The sequence below is a fragment of the Salvelinus alpinus genome, chromosome 19 (assembly GCF_045679555.1).
Source record: "Salvelinus alpinus chromosome 19, SLU_Salpinus.1, whole genome shotgun sequence".
Classification (NCBI taxonomy): Eukaryota; Metazoa; Chordata; class Actinopteri; order Salmoniformes; family Salmonidae; genus Salvelinus; species Salvelinus alpinus.
Genome location: NC_092104.1, coordinates 45,001,146 through 45,022,301, shown reverse-complemented (window position 1 = coordinate 45,022,301; position 21,156 = coordinate 45,001,146). Strand labels below are relative to the sequence as shown.

The 21,156-nt window shown below is 42.2% G+C and overlaps 1 protein-coding gene across 1 annotated transcript in view; it reads left to right on the top strand.

The window, feature by feature from the left end:
* Positions 1-6,072: 6,072 nt before the first annotated feature.
* The window catches only part of LOC139545884 (unconventional myosin-Ih-like), a 49,245-nt gene continuing 34,161 nt past the window's right edge, over positions 6,073-21,156 (top strand). Inside the window, exons 1-13 of the mRNA XM_071354074.1 lie at positions 6,073-6,098; positions 14,243-14,282; positions 14,903-15,052; positions 15,232-15,347; positions 16,446-16,644; positions 17,063-17,143; positions 17,542-17,721; positions 17,886-17,984; positions 18,152-18,265; positions 18,373-18,444; positions 18,603-18,722; positions 18,821-18,888; positions 18,984-19,089. Coding sequence (XP_071210175.1) covers positions 6,073-6,098; positions 14,243-14,282; positions 14,903-15,052; positions 15,232-15,347; positions 16,446-16,644; positions 17,063-17,143; positions 17,542-17,721; positions 17,886-17,984; positions 18,152-18,265; positions 18,373-18,444; positions 18,603-18,722; positions 18,821-18,888; positions 18,984-19,089 — 1,371 coding nt within the window. The remainder of the gene's footprint in view (positions 6,099-14,242; positions 14,283-14,902; positions 15,053-15,231; positions 15,348-16,445; positions 16,645-17,062; positions 17,144-17,541; positions 17,722-17,885; positions 17,985-18,151; positions 18,266-18,372; positions 18,445-18,602; positions 18,723-18,820; positions 18,889-18,983; positions 19,090-21,156) is intronic.

The window sequence follows — 21,156 nt, the reverse complement described above, 5'->3', positions numbered from 1 at the left end:
GCCCAGGAAACCTCAAGGCGGAAAAGTTGACACTTGTCAGAGGAGATTTGCGCTGGTGAGGTCAACCTGTGTTATGGAACACAGACAGTATTTCGACAAGTGTTCAAGCGACAATAAATAGTAGCAATAGACTCTTATGGGCTATAAGCTCCCAGAAATAGAGTAAAAACTGTTAAGAAAAGGAGTATACATTTTCCTTGTTTAGGCCTATAGGCTACTTTAAAAAAATATATTTATTTTTTACTTCACTTATTTTGTGGTTTTACCAAATTTAAAATATTTTGACCACGTTCACATACACAAATATAATTGGAAAGACCTCTAAAAGTAAAATTCACAACGGGAAATTAACATAAATTCCTCTAAGTCTGTGGGGATAGAGCCAATGACAGTGTCAACCCCATGGGACACCACAGATGGTAAATTGCGCTGTCACAATAGAAACAATCAACGATTACATGCATGAACGTAACGGACAAAATAAGACCATCAAAGACTCTGAACGCTTAGGTCCTAGAGCCTGTGGACTTCCACTGTATTCTTCACAGGGCTCCAGTTAGATTATTTGCCGAGGGACCCAAACCCCTTCCCTGATTCATGCATGTCAATTGTCTTTCTAGGGCTCTCCCATAGATATGTACAATTATAATGGTTTATTTATCACTACAGTCTATTTTATAATATTGTTGCTGTTAAGAGAGAGAAACAAATATGTTGACAGAGAAATTATGTGATTGTAACTAAATATTTCGAGTTCTGCTTGTGTTTAATACAGTCTGGTGTCCTTTTGACTGTGCCTTTTGGACTCTCAAATGATTTCACAAGTGGTTACATTAGTTAAATTATACTGGTAAAGGATTGGAGTGTGTGACATTCAGACACTGTCTACAGCCAAGGCAATCAGCCAGTACCCGATTTCCCAATAGCATTTTAAGGCTAAGTTCATCGTTAGAACCTTCGTAGGAGCATTATTAAATCGCCGAGCTGTTTCCAAAAACCATCGTTTTTAACGTTGCACTTGAAAACTCTCACAATCGAACGCCTGCCTCAAACCACTCGTAGAATAGCTAAGTGCGCCGTAATTTTTTTTTTGTTGCGTCACCTTATACACAGAAGTTATCCGCTAAACACAGAATCACAGTGTTTATTCATCTCTGTGACCGCCGATAACTTCACAACTAAGTTCATTTTAAATACACAGTTGCCAATGTCTTTGCAATTGTTACAAACAAGCGAATGATAAAAATATGCTTAAAATGAAAACCAAGATGATTGCATTACAAGATAAATAGCCTACCTACAGTATAGGCTATAGGTGTATACAGTATATTTCAATGATATTGAAATACATTTTCATGCTCTTTGAATTTAGTTTGATTTTGCTATTTGGCTACTGTCAAATTTTTGGCCTCAATATATTTCATAATGTGTAGCCTAACGTGCGCAATGATGTGCCAAATATTGATTTAGTGTATTATTATAGGGTAAGTATTAAAATAAGCCGCCTCAATATTTGCAGCAGTAGGTGGTAATATCTCTCTAGGACCTGATCCATCGTCAGTAGGGCTACTGTGAAATAAGTACAATGTTCAGATTTTAATGGAGAAACCTTTTACAAGAGCAGCACTCACTTTCGATCCTTTAAGTATCGACACATAGGCTCCAACGAAGCACGTAGAGACCTTCTCTCTGTGTGGTGTTTTGGGAAATGCATGTTTTCGGCCCTTGCTTTTCTTTCGATCCTATCAGTATCAACACATGGTCTAACAATGAACTTAGCATCACGAACGTTCTCTCTACGCGCTTGTTTGGGAAACACTTAAAAAGTTCCCTCGTAAATAACGACGTATCCGGCATGATCATCGTAATGTTTAAGTTACATCACAACTGGGAAAGAGGCCCTGGGCCCAAGTCTCAGAGCAGACATGCATGGACAGGAGGGACCTGCCCATAGATCAGCACTCCTGCTCTGAGATGATTTATTAATATGACCCAGATCACCAGATCCCCTTAAACAAGTCATGTCACCACTGTTTGCATCAGTCAAGGAAGTCCCAGTAAACGACTCCCTGCGGTTCAGTGAACACAGTGATGACATTCCGCTCTCTCAGGAATAATGGGGAAAACAACGGGATTCCCTCTCTAAAGGAGCAACAACCAGTGTTTGGTGGCTCTGTTTTTGTCTTCCACCTAAGTGTTTACCTAAACACCCCTGTCTGTCCTTTGGACACTCTAATAGGCACCCCAGCCAGAGAGGCAGAGCCAGAGTGTCCCCCGGAATGACACATCACCCAGGGTGACCTCATGGCCAGAAAGAGGAAGCTAGCTGTCAGCAGTGCTTAACCAAAGTGCAGCAGGAGAGTCCAGCATGCAGCCAAAGCCGTTCTGTTCCTGATTAGGCCAGGGTTGACCTGATTGGCTGTCCTCAGACTTGGGGTCATTCGGACCAAAGGCCGTGTTGCTTTTGGCAGTTACTGCCAATAGGACATGGATTTATTTCATTCAAGGGATTTTTCAGAAGTGACCACTGAACCAACCCATATGGAAGTTTACACATTTGTTGATGTATGGACAGTATCTAAAAATCCCGAACACTCCAGTAGGTCGACATCAGTGTCAGCTCTGACCATTTAAGGTGAAAAAAGTGAGGGGTGACCGGACATGGTCTCTAGACTCTAGCAGTACACCCAAATAAGCATTTGGGGACAATCAGACATTACAAGATGCTATTCTGACATTATATTCATTCTCCATTATGAAAAAGACAAAAACACCAAAAAGAGTTACAAAAAAGTGACTGCCACTAGTCCGTCCATTCTATATTTTATATTCTCTATCTTATGCGGAGGCAGGTAACCTCGTGGTTAGAACCGAAAGGTCGCTGGCTTGAATACCCAAACCGACAAGGTGAAAAATCAGTCGATGTACCAGGGGCGCCTTTCTACAATGCCCGACCCTGTAAAACAACACATTTCACTGCACCTACCCGGTTTATGTGACAATAAAAACAAATATTTTTTTATAGTTCTAAAATGGTCTAGAGAGAGCAAAGATATACTCCTTCTGGACTGTCAATGAAGTTCTCCTGGAGTATGCTCTGGAGGACAGCTAACGACTGCCATAAACTTTTGACTTTGAACTGCTCTAACACAGGCAGTTGTAACGGGTGTCTAGATCTTCCTCCTCCTCGGACGAGGAGAGGAGAGAAGGATCGGAGGACCAAAATGCAGCGGGTTGTGAATACATAATGATTTATTTACAGACGAAGACGAAACACGAAGAACACTTGAAATTATTACAAAATAACAAAACGAAAACGTAGACAGACCTGAACTCTGAGAACTTACATGTAACACGAAGAACGCACAAACAGGTACAGACTACAACAAACAAACGAACAAACAAACAAACAAACCGAAACAGTCCCGTGTGGTGCATAGACACAGACACGGAAGACAATCACCCACAAACAAACAGTGTGAACAGCCAACCTATATATGGTTCTCAATCAGAGGAAAACGTCAAACACCTGTCTCTGATTGAGAACCATATAAGGCTAATTACAAGTGACATAAACATAGAAACACAAAACATAGAATGCCCACCCCAACTCACGCCCTGACCAACTAAACACATACAAAAATAACATAAAACAGGTCAGGAACGTGACAGCAGTCATCTGTTAGCTTCAGACAGAGAGGAAACAGTCAAAGAGGTTGAACTTCAGGGGTTCAACCTCTTCAGACAGGCTATTTTACTGATCTATCCCCCATTAAAAGTCCTCTCCTGCAGTTTCAATCCTTACGGGAAGCCCTGAAGCCCAAGGCAACAACAAAAAAATAGACTCTTGGACTTATCTCATCTGGATTACTTAATATCTCATTCGAACAACTTAGTATTTGGTTTGAACGACTTAGTATCTCGTTTGAACAACTTAGTAATTTTTGAAAACGTAATTGTTCTTTTGTCTAATTAGGCCTCATTTGTTACGCAGCACCAGTTATGCTTGTAAGACCGTTGCTGCAGCCATTCATTCACTGATTCCATCCATTGATATGATCATTCATTACCAGTCCTTTTGATAGCCTAAAGCAGTGCTGCTTTTGAATGCCAGAGCATGTTAGTGGGCGAGTGTGGAGTGAGGAGCAGAGCGTAATTCACTCCGGTACTGCTCAGCCACAAGCTCTGGGCATGCTTGTTTTAATTAGGTCTATTCAGTTGTATTTATTTATATTACTGCACCCACAGTAGCCTATATCTAGTTTACATTCAACTTTCTACTCATATAAATGTATGGAAAAATATGTTCTATTTAATTTGAAATATATTTAATTGTATATTATTATTATTATTATAAAATACTATAATATTCAAATTTTTATTAAGAATTGGGCGGGACTACATGGGTGTAACTAAAATATGCTGGCAGTCGGAAAGCAAGTGCAGGTGGTGAGTTTAATAATAAACGGAACATCGAACAATATAACAAACACGAGTAGCGTATAGACATGAAACACACAGTCAATACTGCCTGGGGAAAGAACATAAGGAGTGCCAGATATAGGGGAGGTAATAAGTGGGGTAATGGAGTCCAGGTGTGACTGATGATGATGTGCAGGTACACGTAATGATTGAAGCCAGGTGTGCGTAATGATGGATCCCAGGACCGTTGGTTAGTATACTTGCGATCGGAGGGTAGGAGCGGGAGTAGACGTGACAACGGGAAAGAAAGGCAATGAATAGCCTACTTCCTACAAATGTGACTTGTTATGTTATGATTTTGATGATGTCAAGGTTTGTAATAATATGCAATTTGCCAATCAAATCAAAAAAAAAATGGAACAATAGACACTAAGAAATATCAGATTTTTTTTAAACTAGCGACCCACACATGGTGGCAGCTTCATCTCAATGTATTTTTCAATTCTAGACTTTTCAAATATATTCCATTCTCCTGTTTATATTCTGGGTATTTTCCCACTAATATTCCTTTAAGTAATTAAGCTTTCACATGTGTGTTTTTCTGTTTAAGAATCTTGTTGGTGCTTACTTCTGTGCACAAATCAATTGCCGCTGCAGTTTGAGACTATTTATTCAATTTCTTTATCAAAAGAAGCTGATACTGGCCTTCATTATTTATGATTATTTTAGCTTAATTAAATTGATGAATTTTATGGTGTTTCTATTCCAAGAAGAAATACATTTGACAGTAGCTCATAGCTCATGCAGTGGCGACCCGTCATTCAGGGCAGGTAGCCCCACCTGTTTTGAGCCCCAATTTTTTTGCGAAAATGAATAAATATATATAAATATATGTCACATGTCAGTTTGCAAACAATGTAAAAAAATATATAATTCAGTTAATAAAGCTGCACACACACGGTCTCTTTTTTGTTTTGTTGAGTCGGGCAGCTCCAAAATACAGGTGTTTCAGCCCAGCTCAGTGCTTTCTGTGGTGGTGGTGGGGCGAGCCAGGAAGAAATAGGAGCATTGTGCCTTGATTTGCTCAGTGTTCTATCACTCATGGGGACTGTACGTCATCGCCAAGTTTAAGTGCTTTGTAAGTGTAGGCATCCCAAATTTCAGCCCTTTGGGTCTTGCCATAGAGTTATATCACAAGTGCCCTTCGAAGAATGCTCAAGGTAATTGGCCACAGATAAAATGACGTCAAATCACGTTATATATACAGTAGCTTTGATTGGACTGATCATGTCAACATCTTACTTTCAAAGTCTTAGCTAGCAGTCATCATGAATCAAGTCGACAATCTACTGGCAAATCCTTTTTAATACTTGTCATATGAAGAGAAATAATGAAGAGAAATTATAGATAAAACGTATCGGTGCTCATCGGCCATTGGACATAAAGATTACACAAGAAGTTGGTAATCAAAAATTCAACAATGAGTCGTTTGGAAGGAAACAGTGGCTAACTGCAAGCATTGCAATGCAACCACTAACGTTAGCCTGTTATTCAATGGAGTGGCTCTGTGTTTTTTTCCCTGAGTTCCCACCCTAAATCCAGAGAATGCCAGACGTTGATGACAAAGTTTGATGACAAAATTTGTCCACAATGAACCGCTGCCCCACCTTCACAAGGTGAGTCCAAAAATGTATTGTATGCTGCTGCAAAAATTATGTAATATGCAAGGGACATATGTATACTGTAGCTAAGAAAGTAGTACTAAGTGTATGTTGTGTAGTAAGCTGTTATTAGCCCATATGTCTCACCCTAATAATTTGGTCTATTTTCACCAACGCGGTATTGTAAACACATCGTTCATGGCCCGGTGTGTGCTTGTTTGCCAACTTTTTTTGTACAGTTTTGACAGTGCTACTGATAGTAGTGTTATATGACGTGTATCTTTTTTGACAGGCAATGTTCAATGTGCCTCACCTTAATAATTTGGTCTATTTTCACCTCTTAATTTCACCTACTATTTTAACTTGGTGGTGCACATGTAGCCTATAACCTGTTTTAGAGAAATGAAATCATCGAATATTGCAAGAGCTTTCATTGTCTTCTTATATGCCCCCTTTTTTTATCCTACGGCTATGACTTGTTGTACAGGGAGTACACGTAAGAACGACCCATGTTCTGAATTCTGTCGCTGTACATTTCAAAGTGCTGAACAAATAGTTATATTGATTACGTCCGTCGTCGCTTTCTCATTAATGTCATAATCGAAATTACGGATTGCCCCTTATCCGCTTGTCGTCCCCTTATGCCATAGTTTGTACATCTCAACTGTCAGTAGAAGACACATTTGTTTAAGCAAGTCAGCCATATCATCTAGGTAAAAAGAAAAAGCAGTAAATGAGGCTGAATGAACTGTTTCGCTGCCAGACAAGGCGCCGCTGAAAGCCAGGTGTAGCAGTGGTAAGGTGTTGGGACTCTGCTGTTGGGACTCTGCTGTGGGGACAGCTTTATGTAGGCCCTAACAGTTTGTCGGCACCGTTTGACACCGCTATAGTGCAATTGATGTATTGTTTAGTGTTGTGTTGTATAGTGGCTTAGCTGGCATGCATCCCACTTTTTCTTTTGCCCCACCAAGATGTACAGTGGGGAGAACAAGTATTTGATACACTGCCGATTTTGCAGGTTTTCCTACTTACAAAGCATGTACAGGTCTGTAATTTTTATCATAGGTACACTTCAACTGTGAGAGACGGAATCTAAAACAAAAATCCAGAAAATCACAGTGTATGATTTTTAAGTAATTAATTTGCATTTTATTGCATGACATAAGTATTTGATCACCTACCAACCAGTAAGAATTCCAGCTCTCACAGACCTGTTAGTTTTTCTTTAAGAAGTCCTCCTGTTCTCCACTCATTACCTGTATTAACTGCACCTGTTTGAACTCGTTACCTGTATAAAAGACACCTGTCCACACACTCAATCAAACAGACTCCAACCTCTCCACAATGGCCAAGACCAGAGAGCTGTGTAAGGACATCAGGGATAAAATTGTAGACCTGCACAAGGCTGGGATGGGCTACAGGACAATAGGCAAGCAGCTTGGTGAGAAGGCAACAACTGTTGGCGCAGATATTAGAAAATGGAAGAAGTTCAAGATGACGGTCAATCACCCTTGGTCTGGGGCTCCATGCAAGATCTCACCTCGTGGGGCATCAATGATCATGAGGAAGGTGAGGGATCAGCCCAGAACTACACGGCAGGACTTGGTCAATGACCTGAAGAGAGCTGGGACCACAGTCTCAAAGAAAACCATTAGTAACACACTACGCCGTCATGGATTAAAATCCTGCAGAGCACGCATGGTCCCCCTGCTCAAGCCAGCGCATGTCCAGGCCCGTCTGAAGTTTGTCAATGACCATCTGGATGATCCAGAGGAGGAATGGAAGAAGGTCATGTGGTCTGATGAGACAAAAATAGAGCTTTTTGGTCTAAACTCCACTCGCCGTGTTTGGAGGAAGAAGAAGGATGAGTACAACCCCAAGAACACCATCCCAACCGTGAAGCATGGAGGTGGAAACATCATTCTTTGGGGATGCTTTTCTGCAACCGGGACAGGACTACTGCACCGTATTGAGGGGAGGATGGATGGGGCCATGTATCGCGAGATCTTGGCCAACAACCTCTTTCCCTCAGTAAGAGCATTGAAGATGGGTCGTGGCTGGGTCTTCCAGCATGTCAACGACCTGAAACACACAGCCAGAGCAACTAAGGATTGGCTTCGTAAGAAGCATCTCAAGGTCCTGGAGTGGCCTAGCCAGTCTCCAGACCTGAACCCAATAGAAAATCTTTGGAGGGAGCTAAAAGTCCGTATTGCCCAGCGACAGCCCCGAAACCTGAAGGATCTGGAGAAGGTCTGTATGGAGGAGTGGGCCAAAATCAATGCTGCAGTGTGTGCAAACCTGGTCAAGAACTACAGGAAACGTATGATCTCTGTAATTGCAAACAAAGGTTTCTGTACCAAATATTAAGTTCTGCTTTTCTGATGTATCAAATACTTATGTCATGCAATAAAATGCAAATTAATTACTTAAAAATCATACAATGTGATTTTCTGGATTTTTGTTTTAGATTCCGTCTCTCACAGTTGAAGTGTACCTATGATAAAAATTACAGACCTCTACATGCTTTGTAAGTAGGAAAACCTGCAAAATCAGCAGTGTATCAAATACTTGTTCTCCCCACTGTACATGCTAAAATCACCACTGAGCCCATGTAAAGTCTACTTAAAACATATAAAGCCTACCTAAAACATGTATAGCCTACCCTACATTTGAAGTCCTTCAAAATAGAAACTAGATATCCTAGTGGTAGAAAGTAGAATATAAACTGCATATAGGCTACTGTGGGTGGGGTAGGTTAAATAAATACAACCAAATAGGCCTAATAAAAAAAATAGTGATAAAGGAAACAAAAAACGATAGGCAGAGCTTGTGTCTGAGCAGTACCGGAGCGAAGTCGGAAGGAGAGAAGGCCGTTATTTTTTTTTTAATCTTCTCCAGCCATTCCAGACGAATTACACCCCGCTCCTCGCTCCACACTCGCCCACTAACATGCTCTGGCATTCAAAAGCAGCACTTGCTTTAGGCTATCAAAACGACAAAAGTAACCATATCAAAACCATACCATCTGATAAGCACAACTGGCGCTGCAAAACAAACAAGACCTAATTACACGAAACAACAATGAAATAGTTTGAACAAGATAATCAGTCATTCAAACGAGATACTAAGTCTTTCTAACAAGATACTAAGTCGCGCTGACGAGATAATTCCAAGAGTCTGATTTATTTTTTTGTTGCCACCGCTTCTATGTGACATGGCAGATAGTGACAGTGCTCTGAGAGACTGCTGCACGTACCTAATATCAAAAGGTTGCTCCAGTTCCTCTGTCACAGTGCTATTGTATTGGGAGATCACACACCCTCCATCTTTCAGGTTTCGAGGTGGTAAATGGGGTTTACCTTTGCGTGACCAGGGTCAAGACCAATCAGCTGTGTTCTTTGGGAGGACAGCCCTTTTCATGGGCTTAGAGGGTAAGATTAAGACAAATTATTATTCTCATTCACGGGTGATCTCCGCACAACGACGGCTTTAGACATTGCCTCAACTCCAAAAGATTTCTCAATATGCCCTTTGAAAAAGACAGCAGTCGCTGTGTATTTCAGAGGGATGGATGGTTCATGGACACTTCAATGTCAAGCTGCCAGGTTTTCTTCTCTGTATTTAGCCTTGTCTATGATGGGCTGCATCCTTATAGCGCACTACTCTTGACCTGGGCCAATGGGGCATAGTGCAATGGCCATAGTACAACGTCGGCCATGTTGGGAATAACTTTTGGTCACTTTTTCACTCTTATCCTTTGTGCATTCCTATTTTTCTGCACTGTGGATATTGCAGGGGTAAATGAAATGCTGTTCACACATACATCTGAAATCATGTGTAAGTTAAAAGAAATACAGGTGTTTTTTATGTCATATAGCTTCCTCGGCTAAGAGAGAGACAAACATTTTGTGAAAGTAAAGAACTGCCTTCGATGTACTGTATACAGGGAGTAAGTAAACTTGCTGACCCTATAATCCAAGGCGGGGACCTGAACTGAAGACGGGGGCCCATCCCTCGTTCCGCTGCTCGGAAAAAATTACTTTGATGGACTGTGAGAGAAAGAAAAAGAGAGAAAAACAGAGAGAGAGAAAGAGGAATAGGGGGAATGAGAAAGAGAGAGAGAAGGACCTGGCAGTAATGGTCTGAAGATGTGAGTGGTATCATCCAGCCTTCATTCTCAGCATGGAATCTCTAATGGGAAAATCAACCTCTCTGACTCCTCTGTAATTGGATTTAACCGGGTCTCGTGCTGAATCAGAGCCCAGTGGGTAGCTCAAAGCTTGTTAAGATTGGACAAGCATTGCCGGGCTCCCTGGTTGGGGAGAGTGAGGTGGGGGGCTCAGGCAAAAGTAGCCCCCTGACAACTTCTTGGAGTGGAGGGTGGATAATTGAAATGGGCAACATCTGAACATCCATTATGTCTAACTTTACTCTAATGCTGGGAAGCAGCTCCAACTGCCACAAATAGAAGGAAATTGGATCTTTTCATTTCGTCATCGTGTCAGTGGAAACGGACACCTGTGCTTCCCCTTGTGTGTGTGTATTTGTGTGTGTGTGTGTGTGTGTGTGTGTGTGTGTGTGTGTTTGCTACTACAGGTTACCATGTTACTGCTCCCTTATAGTCTTTCCCTGTGAATAGCAAATGGGGGGAACACCACAAACAGTCTTCAGGATAAAGTTTTTATTTTAAAAGTTGTCTCTGTTTTATTTCAACTGTGTGTTATTAGGGCAAAAAAGTTGACTAATATGATGTGAGAGAATGACTGGAGTATAAAGGGCCATTATGTTTGTATTCCTTGGCCTTTTGGAGATTATTTTGTGAACATTGGGCATTTCTTGTCAAGCATGTGTAGTTTTCCATTGTGCAAACTCAAAGCAAAGTTTCTTGAATCAACCATTAACAGCATCTGATCAGAGAGCTCTGAGATTTGATATTAGGATTGTATTCATTGGGCCCCAAATGGAAGAAAACGGATTGAAACAGGGATTATCTCAACTTGTCCAATAAGAAACACTCGTTTTTATTTTCTGTTGCTAAACATTTTGCTACGTTTTGCAATGGTGTGCATGAATGAATATGACCCAGTTTGGCATCATGAAAACAGCCTTATGTCGAGCAGGGAGTATTTGCAGCAGCAGTCAGGGACCCTTATGAAATAGTGGTGGCCCGGTAGAACTATAAACTGAGTAGTTTGTAATTAGCCTGTCATTTATCTGTCTAATCAAATATCATTAACAGGACCTATGCTGTGCCAGCAGGGGGTTGCTGTGGTGGTGGTGCTGCTGCTGCAATGACACACACACGCACGCACGCACGCACGCACGCACGCACGCACGCACGCACGCACGCTTAACGAGAGCGACTCGGAGGACGGTTGGATTGGATTGTGTTTCTGCATCTTTGTGTTACACCCCATCGAGCTAGTAGACCACTCAGGTAAGCACCGAATAAGATCTCCCTCTCCCTCCACCTCCGTTCTCGACGGCATGAATGATAGATTAAGCAGCTGGGCCGCAGTCTCCCGAGGCTGGGTCAGTGCGATCACGGTGTGGAGGATCCGAGCACGCAGGTAGACAGCACCACCATACCCTGTGGTAGATCCTTACTGAATGGGTAGATGGGTCACTCAGTAGCGGCTACAGAGTTTTGATTCAATTCAATTTGATTCAATTTGATTTTTGCCAACTAACCGTCAGCACACGTGTGACATAACTCTGGTCCAGAGAGGGTGAAGGAAGAATTTATATCCGACCTGGATGTCATCGTCCCATTCCTGAGTTTGACTGAGAACTTACCCACACAGATTTGGAGAATGCAGGTATGCTTCCAATGTACTGTATGTGTACCATTTTGTCTTTTAACAGATAGGATGTTAACTTCTCATAAGGTCTACTGTAAAACATTTGTTGCTGCTCCTTGGCCCCTGAGAGCGTTTACTAGTTTAAATGCTTTACAGTTGAAAGTTTGATTCATGCTAAAAGATAAAATAACCAATGTCATCCACTGTCTGACCGTGTTAGATTTAGAGGGGGGGGGGGGGGGGGCATAGAGGCCCAGCCAGTGGACCATAGAGAGATAAAGTGCATACGACAGGAATGGAGGCCCACTCTTTGTTAGTGGGGCGTAACAGGATCGTGTGGGTCAGGTAAAGAGATTGGCTTCCATACCGCGGGGCGGAATAGAAGAAGGGAGGGAGGCAGATTCATTCCATCCTTAGAAGACGGATAGGTTTTCCTGTTTCCTGGCTGAGGAGCCGACTGCCGTGGAGTTGAGTATCTCCTTATGGTCCTGTACATTAGGGCACGCAATGGAAAACGTTTGAACATTATTTGCAACAGAAAACAAACATTAGTGTTTCGTAGTCCCTCTGTTTCATTCCATTTTCTTCCATTTGGTGCCTAATGTTTTTGACCTATTTTTCACTGGGTCTTGCTAATTTGTTTTCCCCTCCTGCAGTTATCTCTCACGGGGGGCGAGATGAGGTCAACACCGTCTCAGGTGACGTTGTTTGACACTCTAGACCGAGACGAAGGGGCATCTCTTAATTCATTAATTTACATTTTCATTGGGCGGGCTGCAGCTAGCCTAGCGGTTAGAGCATCGGGCCAGTAACTGCTAAGGTCGCTGGTTCGAAATACCTGAGGTGAAATATCTGGCGATGTGCCCTTCATCAAGGCACTTAAGCCTAATTTGCTCCAGGGGCGTCGCACTACTATGGCTGACCCTGATAAAACAACACGTTTCACTTCACCTATCCAGTGCACATGACAATAGAAAATATCATTGTTTTTAAAAGACAATTGGTCCCCTGATCTGACAATGAGTCACTTTTATCGGTCTATAAATTCTGAATAGCCTAAATGGAGAGACACATGGAAAATATATATGTCCATTGAATTATGTTATACTGTGTTAAGTCTGTCTCCAATACAGTTACCTCACAGATCCAGTGTCTTGTACACAGTTATTGGTTTACTGTGGCCACTCTCCAAATACAGGAATTGTGCATCAAGGTAGTTGTATTAACAGTTGTATTTACCACTGTCCATATGATCTGTTATGGAGCTGTACAGTAGACTCCAAAATCCCCCCTGTCTCTGAGCGTTGCACATCATCTGTTTGCACTGCCTTGAGAGATGCTTGTTCCCATGAAGGAATGGGGTGTCACAAATACCCCACACAGCCAACACCGCTACCATCATATTAGTAGATTGATTTTGACGTCTCAAATGGGGTGCCTTCAATGATATTGTTCACCTGTCTCATTGGCTTAAAGTGGGGGGAGAATGCTGAGAGGGGGTTGGTGAGGGTTATTGTTAAGAAGAGGGGGTGGGATTGGGGGTGGGTTAATGGGGGGGGGGGGGGGCTCTCATCCGACCAGCCCCCCTCCATCCATGAGGCCCCATGTGAGGAGAGTAATGAAGTCCAAATTGCAGCACAGGATTGCTTGGAACAAGCCCCTATTGTCCGCCCCCAGGGCACACTAAATGAGTGTCACAGCAAACAGCGGGACACAGACCGTTACTGCACTATTTAGTCTGCCCCGTTGTCTCAAGACGGCCCCATTTCAGAGGGTTCTCAGATCAGACAAATACTGCCCCCTCTCCCTCATTCCCTCCCTCCTTTGCCCTCACCCTTCCTCTGTCCAATCGACCCCCCTTCTCACCCAAACATAGGGCAAATCTTCTCTATTGTGCTTTGACTGGCCAGCATGAAATTGATTGTGACATTAAATGTTTTCTAATGAATAATTACTGAATGGATATGCTGGGGGAATATATGTAATGGATTGTAGACTGCATTTTAAAAACCTTATTTTTGTCTTTGCTCCGTGGTATTTACAGGACAAAAACACTTGGCCTTTCTCAGAAGTAATGAGGGCTATGGAATAGGAAGGGGGACTTGGGGGTGGGGGACTAAGGGCTTTGTGTCAATTACATCCAATGGATTATCTTTTTAAAATGTTTAAATGAGAGTTGAGAATCAAAGGATTTCTGCCTTCCAAAGAAGGAGAAAAAAAACAACCAACAAAAGCTGGGAAAAAAACCTTTGGACCAAGTGTTGGTGTCGAGAATGCAAAACAGATTGGTGGAATTCTTCCCACTCTGCTTTCTCAAATGTGCCGCTGTTTTGTCGTTCCCCTGTTCCATTTGCACAGGGTGAGGGTGGTGGTTTACGGGCCGCTGGCCGACGCCTCCGTACTGTGTGCTCTGTAGCAGTCATTAGCTTCTGTCTGTAGACTACCTCTGCACAATCAGAGGGCTCTGCTTCAAAGCCCCATGAGACCCACAGAGCCTTCGTTTCAATAGAGCTAAACAGCTAACTTAGCTTTTTCTGCTGATTTCACACCTCCGCTGGGTAACCAAGGACCCCTCTGCAACTTGACTTAAATATACAATATGGAGGTGTAGCTGCTAATTGTTTACATCAAATGTTGGCTGTATGGTTATACAGTACACATGATATACATATGCTATAATATTAATCAATTTCTTATCTCATGAAAGCACACAAATCCTTAGTTTTAGGCAAACAATATATGATTTTGCTCATGGAGTGGAGAGGTGTGCCTCGTTCTGTCCAATTCATTTATGGACAATATTCAAGTTTTGTATAGCATCTTAAATTCATCCTTCTTATCCATTCACTTTTGTTTGGATGCCTGTAAAAAATAATGTAGAACTACATAAAAACATCCATAAAATGCATTCATAAGCAGTACAATAATACATTTATGAAAGGCTTATCTTCTTCATTCTTCCAGTCCTTATGTAGGTACCCTTCTAATCAAGTGTTATTGCCGTGTGCTTGCCTGCAGGGGTGTGCCCAGGGTCAGCTGGACATGGAGGGGGCTCTGACCGCACGGGACCGCGTGGGGATCCAGGACTTTGTCCTGCTGGACGCCCACACCAGCGAGACTGCTTTCCTAGACAACCTGAAGAAACGCTTCATTGAGGACCTAATCTATGTGAGTTAGTACCAACATTTCATAACATACATATCACGATGTATAACGACACCACTTGCCGACTCTGTTTGTTGCAATAGTTGAAGGAAAGATATATAATCAGCAACATTCTGGGAAACATTTAGCGAATGTACAACTATCAACTTACAGATATTAACCAGGTTTTTCTTCACATGAAGACCTATATAGGCACTCTGCTAGTGTCTGTGAACCCCTACAAAGAGTTGGATATCTACAGTAAAAAACAGATGGATATATACATGGGCGTCAACTTTTTTGAGCTTCCACCGCATATGTGAGTGTCATATAATTAGCACGCCAATGTGTGTGCGTGTGTGTTTTTGCATGTCTGTTTGCAAATCTTTTTGATTGTCAGTTGTGAGAGGATATGCCAAACCACTGGATAAACCCACACATGGTATACTGGTCATTCTAAAGAAGTGGTACAAATTGGGGGCAGATTTTTTCCCCAAATTTGTATCCTATTCCTACACATCTTCCAACTTATGTCAGGTAGACATACATACTACTCACACACTTTGTTTGTATTGCATATTTGAAATATTTACCTGAATTCCATACCACCCCACAAAATTTGTCGCTACCGAAACATAATGACAAATCTGCAATGAAGGGAGAACCATGCACAGTAGTGATCACTTTTATAAACCTTCTATTACAGAGACATTTTTAGAAATGTTATTTACATAACAAATTTACAAAATAGTGAAAACATACTTTTTAAACAGATGTTCAAAACCTTTAAATAGAATTTACAGAAATATGATTTCTATTGTTGTCTTTAAAATGTTCAATGTTGATTTTATGAATCTGAAACTTGTTGATTGATTGAATTACTTATGCATCTAATTAATTATGTTGTTAGATGTTTATCTGTCTTTACCTGTCTTTATTTTTGCAAAATAACAGGTGTTTCAGTGTCAAGTGTCAGTCAGATAAATGGAGGACTGTAGATGGATATAACACATTTTAGTATAGACATTGCAAATTGAGGGCTTCCACCATTTTAAAGTAATCTACTGGGTGGGAATTCCTATGGCTTGGGAGCGATCAGCCAATGATCAGAGAGAATTGTCTTCTTCAAATTGAGATGCCTATGGTTTGTAAACCAAAGACTAAAGTAATATCCAGAAGCCAAGACCAAAATTTATACCAAAACATTAGTCCCAAGATCCAGACCCAATTTGCAACACTTCTGTAGAATCCTTCATATACAACATGTACACAGTGTTTATACGGCTGTCTGACAAAATACCAGAGGTGGATCCAGGCCTAAAGCATGGGAGCAGCATATACCATCATTGCATCGTTGAAGAAATTTGAAATCTGGAATGTGAATGTACATTTCACTTGACACACTATATTTCCGTAGTTTTGCCCTGGCGGACAACGCCTACCACACCATGCTGACTGAGGCCAACAACCACTTCATCCTCATCTCTGGGGAGAGTGGTGCCGGCAAGACCGAGGCTTCCAAGAAGATCCTGCAGTACTACGCTGTGAGCTGCCCCAGTACCACCCTACTGGACAGCGTCAGGGACCGGATGCTGTTGTCCAACCCTGTGCTGGAGGTCTGATCGGACAGTTCCCATCATTTACTGTTATCACAGATCTGGTCAGATCTGGTCCCAGATCTGTTTGTGTTGTCTCGCCGTTGTGCTGTGCTGTGGTCATTGCCATCATGGCTATATAGTACAAACAGATCTGGGACCAGGCTATCACACACCCTGGATCACATAGTTTAGTTTGGGGCGACAGGTAGCCGAGTGGTTAGAGCGTTGGACTTGTAACCGAAAGGTTGCCAGATCCAATCCCCGAGCTGACAAGGTAAAAATCTGTCGTTCTGCCCCTGAACAAGGCAGTTAACCCCCTGTTCCTAGGCCGTCATTGAAAATAATAATTTGTTCTTAACTGACTTGCCTAATAATAAAAAAAAAATGTTTTTTAGTTAACCTCTCAGTGACTAACACCTTTGTGTTTCCTCCTCAGGCTTTCGGCAACTCCAAAACACTGAAGAATGACAACTCTAGCCGCTTCGGGAAGTACATGGATATCCAGTTTGACATCCAGGTAAGGATGGATGGAGGCTATGGGCCGATGTTCTTAAAGTAAGCAGGAGACATACCAGGGTATTGTTTCTTTCAAATATTTTTGCTGCGCTTCATTGCGCAATGGAGAAAAATTGCAATCCCCACCCATCTGACACTCCAGATAAGCTCAATCACAGGCTCAAAAGACAAAAAAGAATACCACCACTATTTCAACCCAGGGCCCATATTCACAAAGCTTGTTAGAGTAGGAGTACTGATCTAGGATCAGTTTTGCCATTATATTGAATAAGAGGGGTGACCTGATCTCGATCAGCACTCCTACTCTGAGACGATTTGTGAATACAGGTCCAGGTATGGTAAGCAGTTTCTTGAGGCTAATTGGATCATTAATCATTGTCACATGTCTGGCACTCTCAGGGGGATGCCGTGGGGGGGCACATCCTGAGCTACCTGCTGGAGAAGTCCAGAGTGGTCCACCAGAACCACGGAGAGAGGAACTTCCACATCTTCTATCAGCTGGTGAAGGGAGGAGAGGAGGACCTGCTGCATCAGCTAGGCCTCGAGAGCAACTGCCAGCACTACAGCTACCTGGTGCAAGTATGGGCTACCACTGTGGTCAACTGATGTGCTAGCTCGGACTAGGCTAACTGGTGCATGCATGGGCAACCACTGTAGTCTGCTGACGGGCTAGCCAGAGCTAGGCCAACTGGTGGGTGCCATGCATGGGTGCCACTATAATGTTGACTCCCTCTCTCAAAAAGGGCGAGTGTGCCAACGTGACCTCAATCAATGACAAGAATGACTGGACGACAGTGAGAAACGCCCTGTCCGTCATCGACTTTGATGAGAGTGACATACAAGTGAGTTGCTGTCACACTGCTTGTGGAAACAGCTTTTGTGATGACATTCATTCAATTGCTTATTGTGCTATACTGTGCGCTACTGCGCTGTACATCATTTTGCTTTACTACTACGCTGGCCACCACCTCAACCCTAACCCTAACCCCCACGTCTCCATTCTCCACAGCACCTGTTAGGGGTCATAGCAAGCGTCCTCCACTTAGGGAACGTGCAGTTTGAGCCTGACAGCAAAGGCTACGCCACGTTGAGCAACAGCGCTGAGCTCCGCTGGGTTTCAACAGTAAGCCTTGTTAGTCATTAGACACTCCACAACAACACCATGCCAATGCTTTGCAGACCACGGTCCCTGCACTTTGCTGACTTTGTGTTGTGTGTGATCATCTGCAGTTGCTGGGCGTCAATGTTCAAGTGCTGCAGGAGGGGCTGACATCCAGGAAGATTGAGGCCAAAACGGATGAGGTGAGAAGGAGAAGAGGGCTGGTGAATGACTAAATGAATAAATTAATGTCAAGAGAGAAGGCAGGGACTACACTCACTAATAATAGACATTTCTAACTTAACTCACTTGTCAGGTCAGGTAGTTGTTAATGTGTGCCTTCTTTTTCATCAACATCCAGGTGCTCAGCCCATTCACAGTGGACCATGCCATCTATGCCAGAGATGCCCTCGCCAAAGCCATCTATGGACGCACCTTCACCTGGCTGGTCAATAAAATCAACGACTCCATGGAAAATAAGGTTAGCAGATACAGTAAGTGAAAAGCATATGTCAAGATAAAACAGGAGCATTGGTGATCCGTGTGAACGACCACAGTTTCCTGAAATCTTTTTGACAGGACTCGTCAAGGAAGACAGTAATTGGTCTCCTAGACATATATGGCTTTGAAGTTTTCTATGTCAACAGGTAGGTGGAACTAAGTTGTGCAATACATTGTAGAAAACTACTGGGCTACATTTTAATGTGCACTTCAATTGAAATATGTTGTCTGTCAATTCCAGTTTTGAACAGTTCTGTATAAACTACTGCAACGAGAAACTGCAGCAGCTTTTCATCCAGCTGACCTTGAAGTCGGAGCAGGAGGAGTACGAAGCAGAGAGCATTGGGGTAAACGTAATTTACTCACACGTCGATATTTGTCTATTCTATTCTTTTAGGTTCTATTCGGTTCTGTTTAGTCAACACGTGAAATGTGGCATTTTTACCTTGTCTAAGTATTACTTTGGTATTATAGTTATTGTTGAATCATGCAATGCCTTCCCACTGGGAACAAACTGGATAAATCAATGTTGTTTCAACATCATTTGTCAACTTATTGTGACGTGGAATTTACGAGGAAAATACATAGGATTTTTTTAAAGTCATCAACCTGCTGCAGTTTCAACTGCTGTTTTGAAGGTGAAATTTCACCCACAGGATTATGTCATCGTGATAACCAATTTTCAACACAGACAAACCTTTCATAAAATATGTTGAATTTGTACATTTAAAACAACGTCAGATCTTCAACGTAATATCCACTATAAGAAAACAAACTATACTGAGCAGCAACTCCTACTGGAGAGTTGATCCGTCTACAGCTAGCTTTGGTTGATTTCAAGTGGAATTCTACAAGTTAATTTAAAAAAGACAGTGCCTTCAGAAAGTATTCATACCCCTTGATGTTTGCCACATTTTGTTGTGTTACAAATTGGGATTAAAATGTATTAAATTCTTCTTCTTTTTTCTCAACAATCTAAATAAAAAACTGTAATGTCAAATTGGAAGAAACTCCAATGGTAAGCTACTCCAGTGTGTATTTGGCCTTGAGTTTTAGGTTATTGTCCTGGTGAAAGATGAATTCGTCTCCCAGTGTCTGTTGGAAAGCAGACTGAACCAGGTTTTCCTCTAGGATTTATTTTTATCAACAACAAAAAACTCCCAAGTACTTGCCAATGACGAGCATATCCATAACATGATGCATCCACCACTGTGCTTGAAAATATGAAGAGTGGTACTCAGTGTTGTACTTGATTTGCCCGAAATAGCACGTAATGATAGGACGCATGGGGAGTGAGTAGTTCCGTTTGTACCGACAAAACTGTGGCTATATGTAGAAACCAGACAACAAAGTTTACAGTAAGCCTCTAAAATCTCTAAATCAACATAAGCAACTGGGAAAGCATGAGTGATAAGTTATGTACAACAGCGAACCAATCAGTTGGTAAAACGGAGCGGTGACACGAATCCAAACAACTTCTACAATTTGTTATTACAAAAGTAGATTTGCTCGAAAAGAAAGTAGAGTCTATCGTGTCAGACACGCACAAACAAGGCTTTTGAATGAATGAACAAGATAACAAAATGTGTCTTTTGGAAACAAAGTTGCAAACATTAGAAGATGAATTGGACCAGCAAGAAAATAGAATTAGACGAAACAACATGAGAATATTGTCCTTACCGGAAGACGAGGAAAAAGGTGACCATTCCAGCTATGTGGTCAAACTGATATCAGAGGAACTTCACGTGGCTATATCACCAGAAGATCTGGAACGATGCCACAGGATCGGCATGAAACAAAATAACGCTAAATACCCAAGCATGGTAATCTTCAAACTGTGGAACTATCAAACCAAAATAAGCATTCTGAGGTCACAGGGGGGAAAGGAGATCAAAGTCCCCGGTTGGTCCATTCGATTCGTCCAGGACCTGTCTGCTAAGCTGAAAGAGAGACGCAAGGAATACATTCCGATCAGACAGTCACTGGAGGAAAAGGGGATCAAGCCTCAGCTCTGTTCCCAGCAGTGCAGTTGGTATGGAAGGGAACGCAAAGGATGGAATTCACAAGTGCCAATGAAGCCCTAGTTACAAGAAACAGGAGCAGGAGGAGAGCCCCCTGCTCCGAGAAGCGGACGAAGTAGGAAACATCAATGAGTGCACTAGGCTACATACAGGGATGCCTAAGACCAGCTTATTGTAAATTGAGACCATATCCTTTCCCCCTCCCCACAATACAATCTACAGTCGTGGCCAAAAGGTTTGAGAATGACACAAATATTAATTTTCACAAAGTCTGCTGCCTCAGTTTGTATGATGGCAATTTGTATATACTGTACTCCAAAATGTTATGAAGAGTGATCAGATGAATTGCAATTCATTGCAAAGTCCCTATTTGCCATGCAAATGAACTGAATC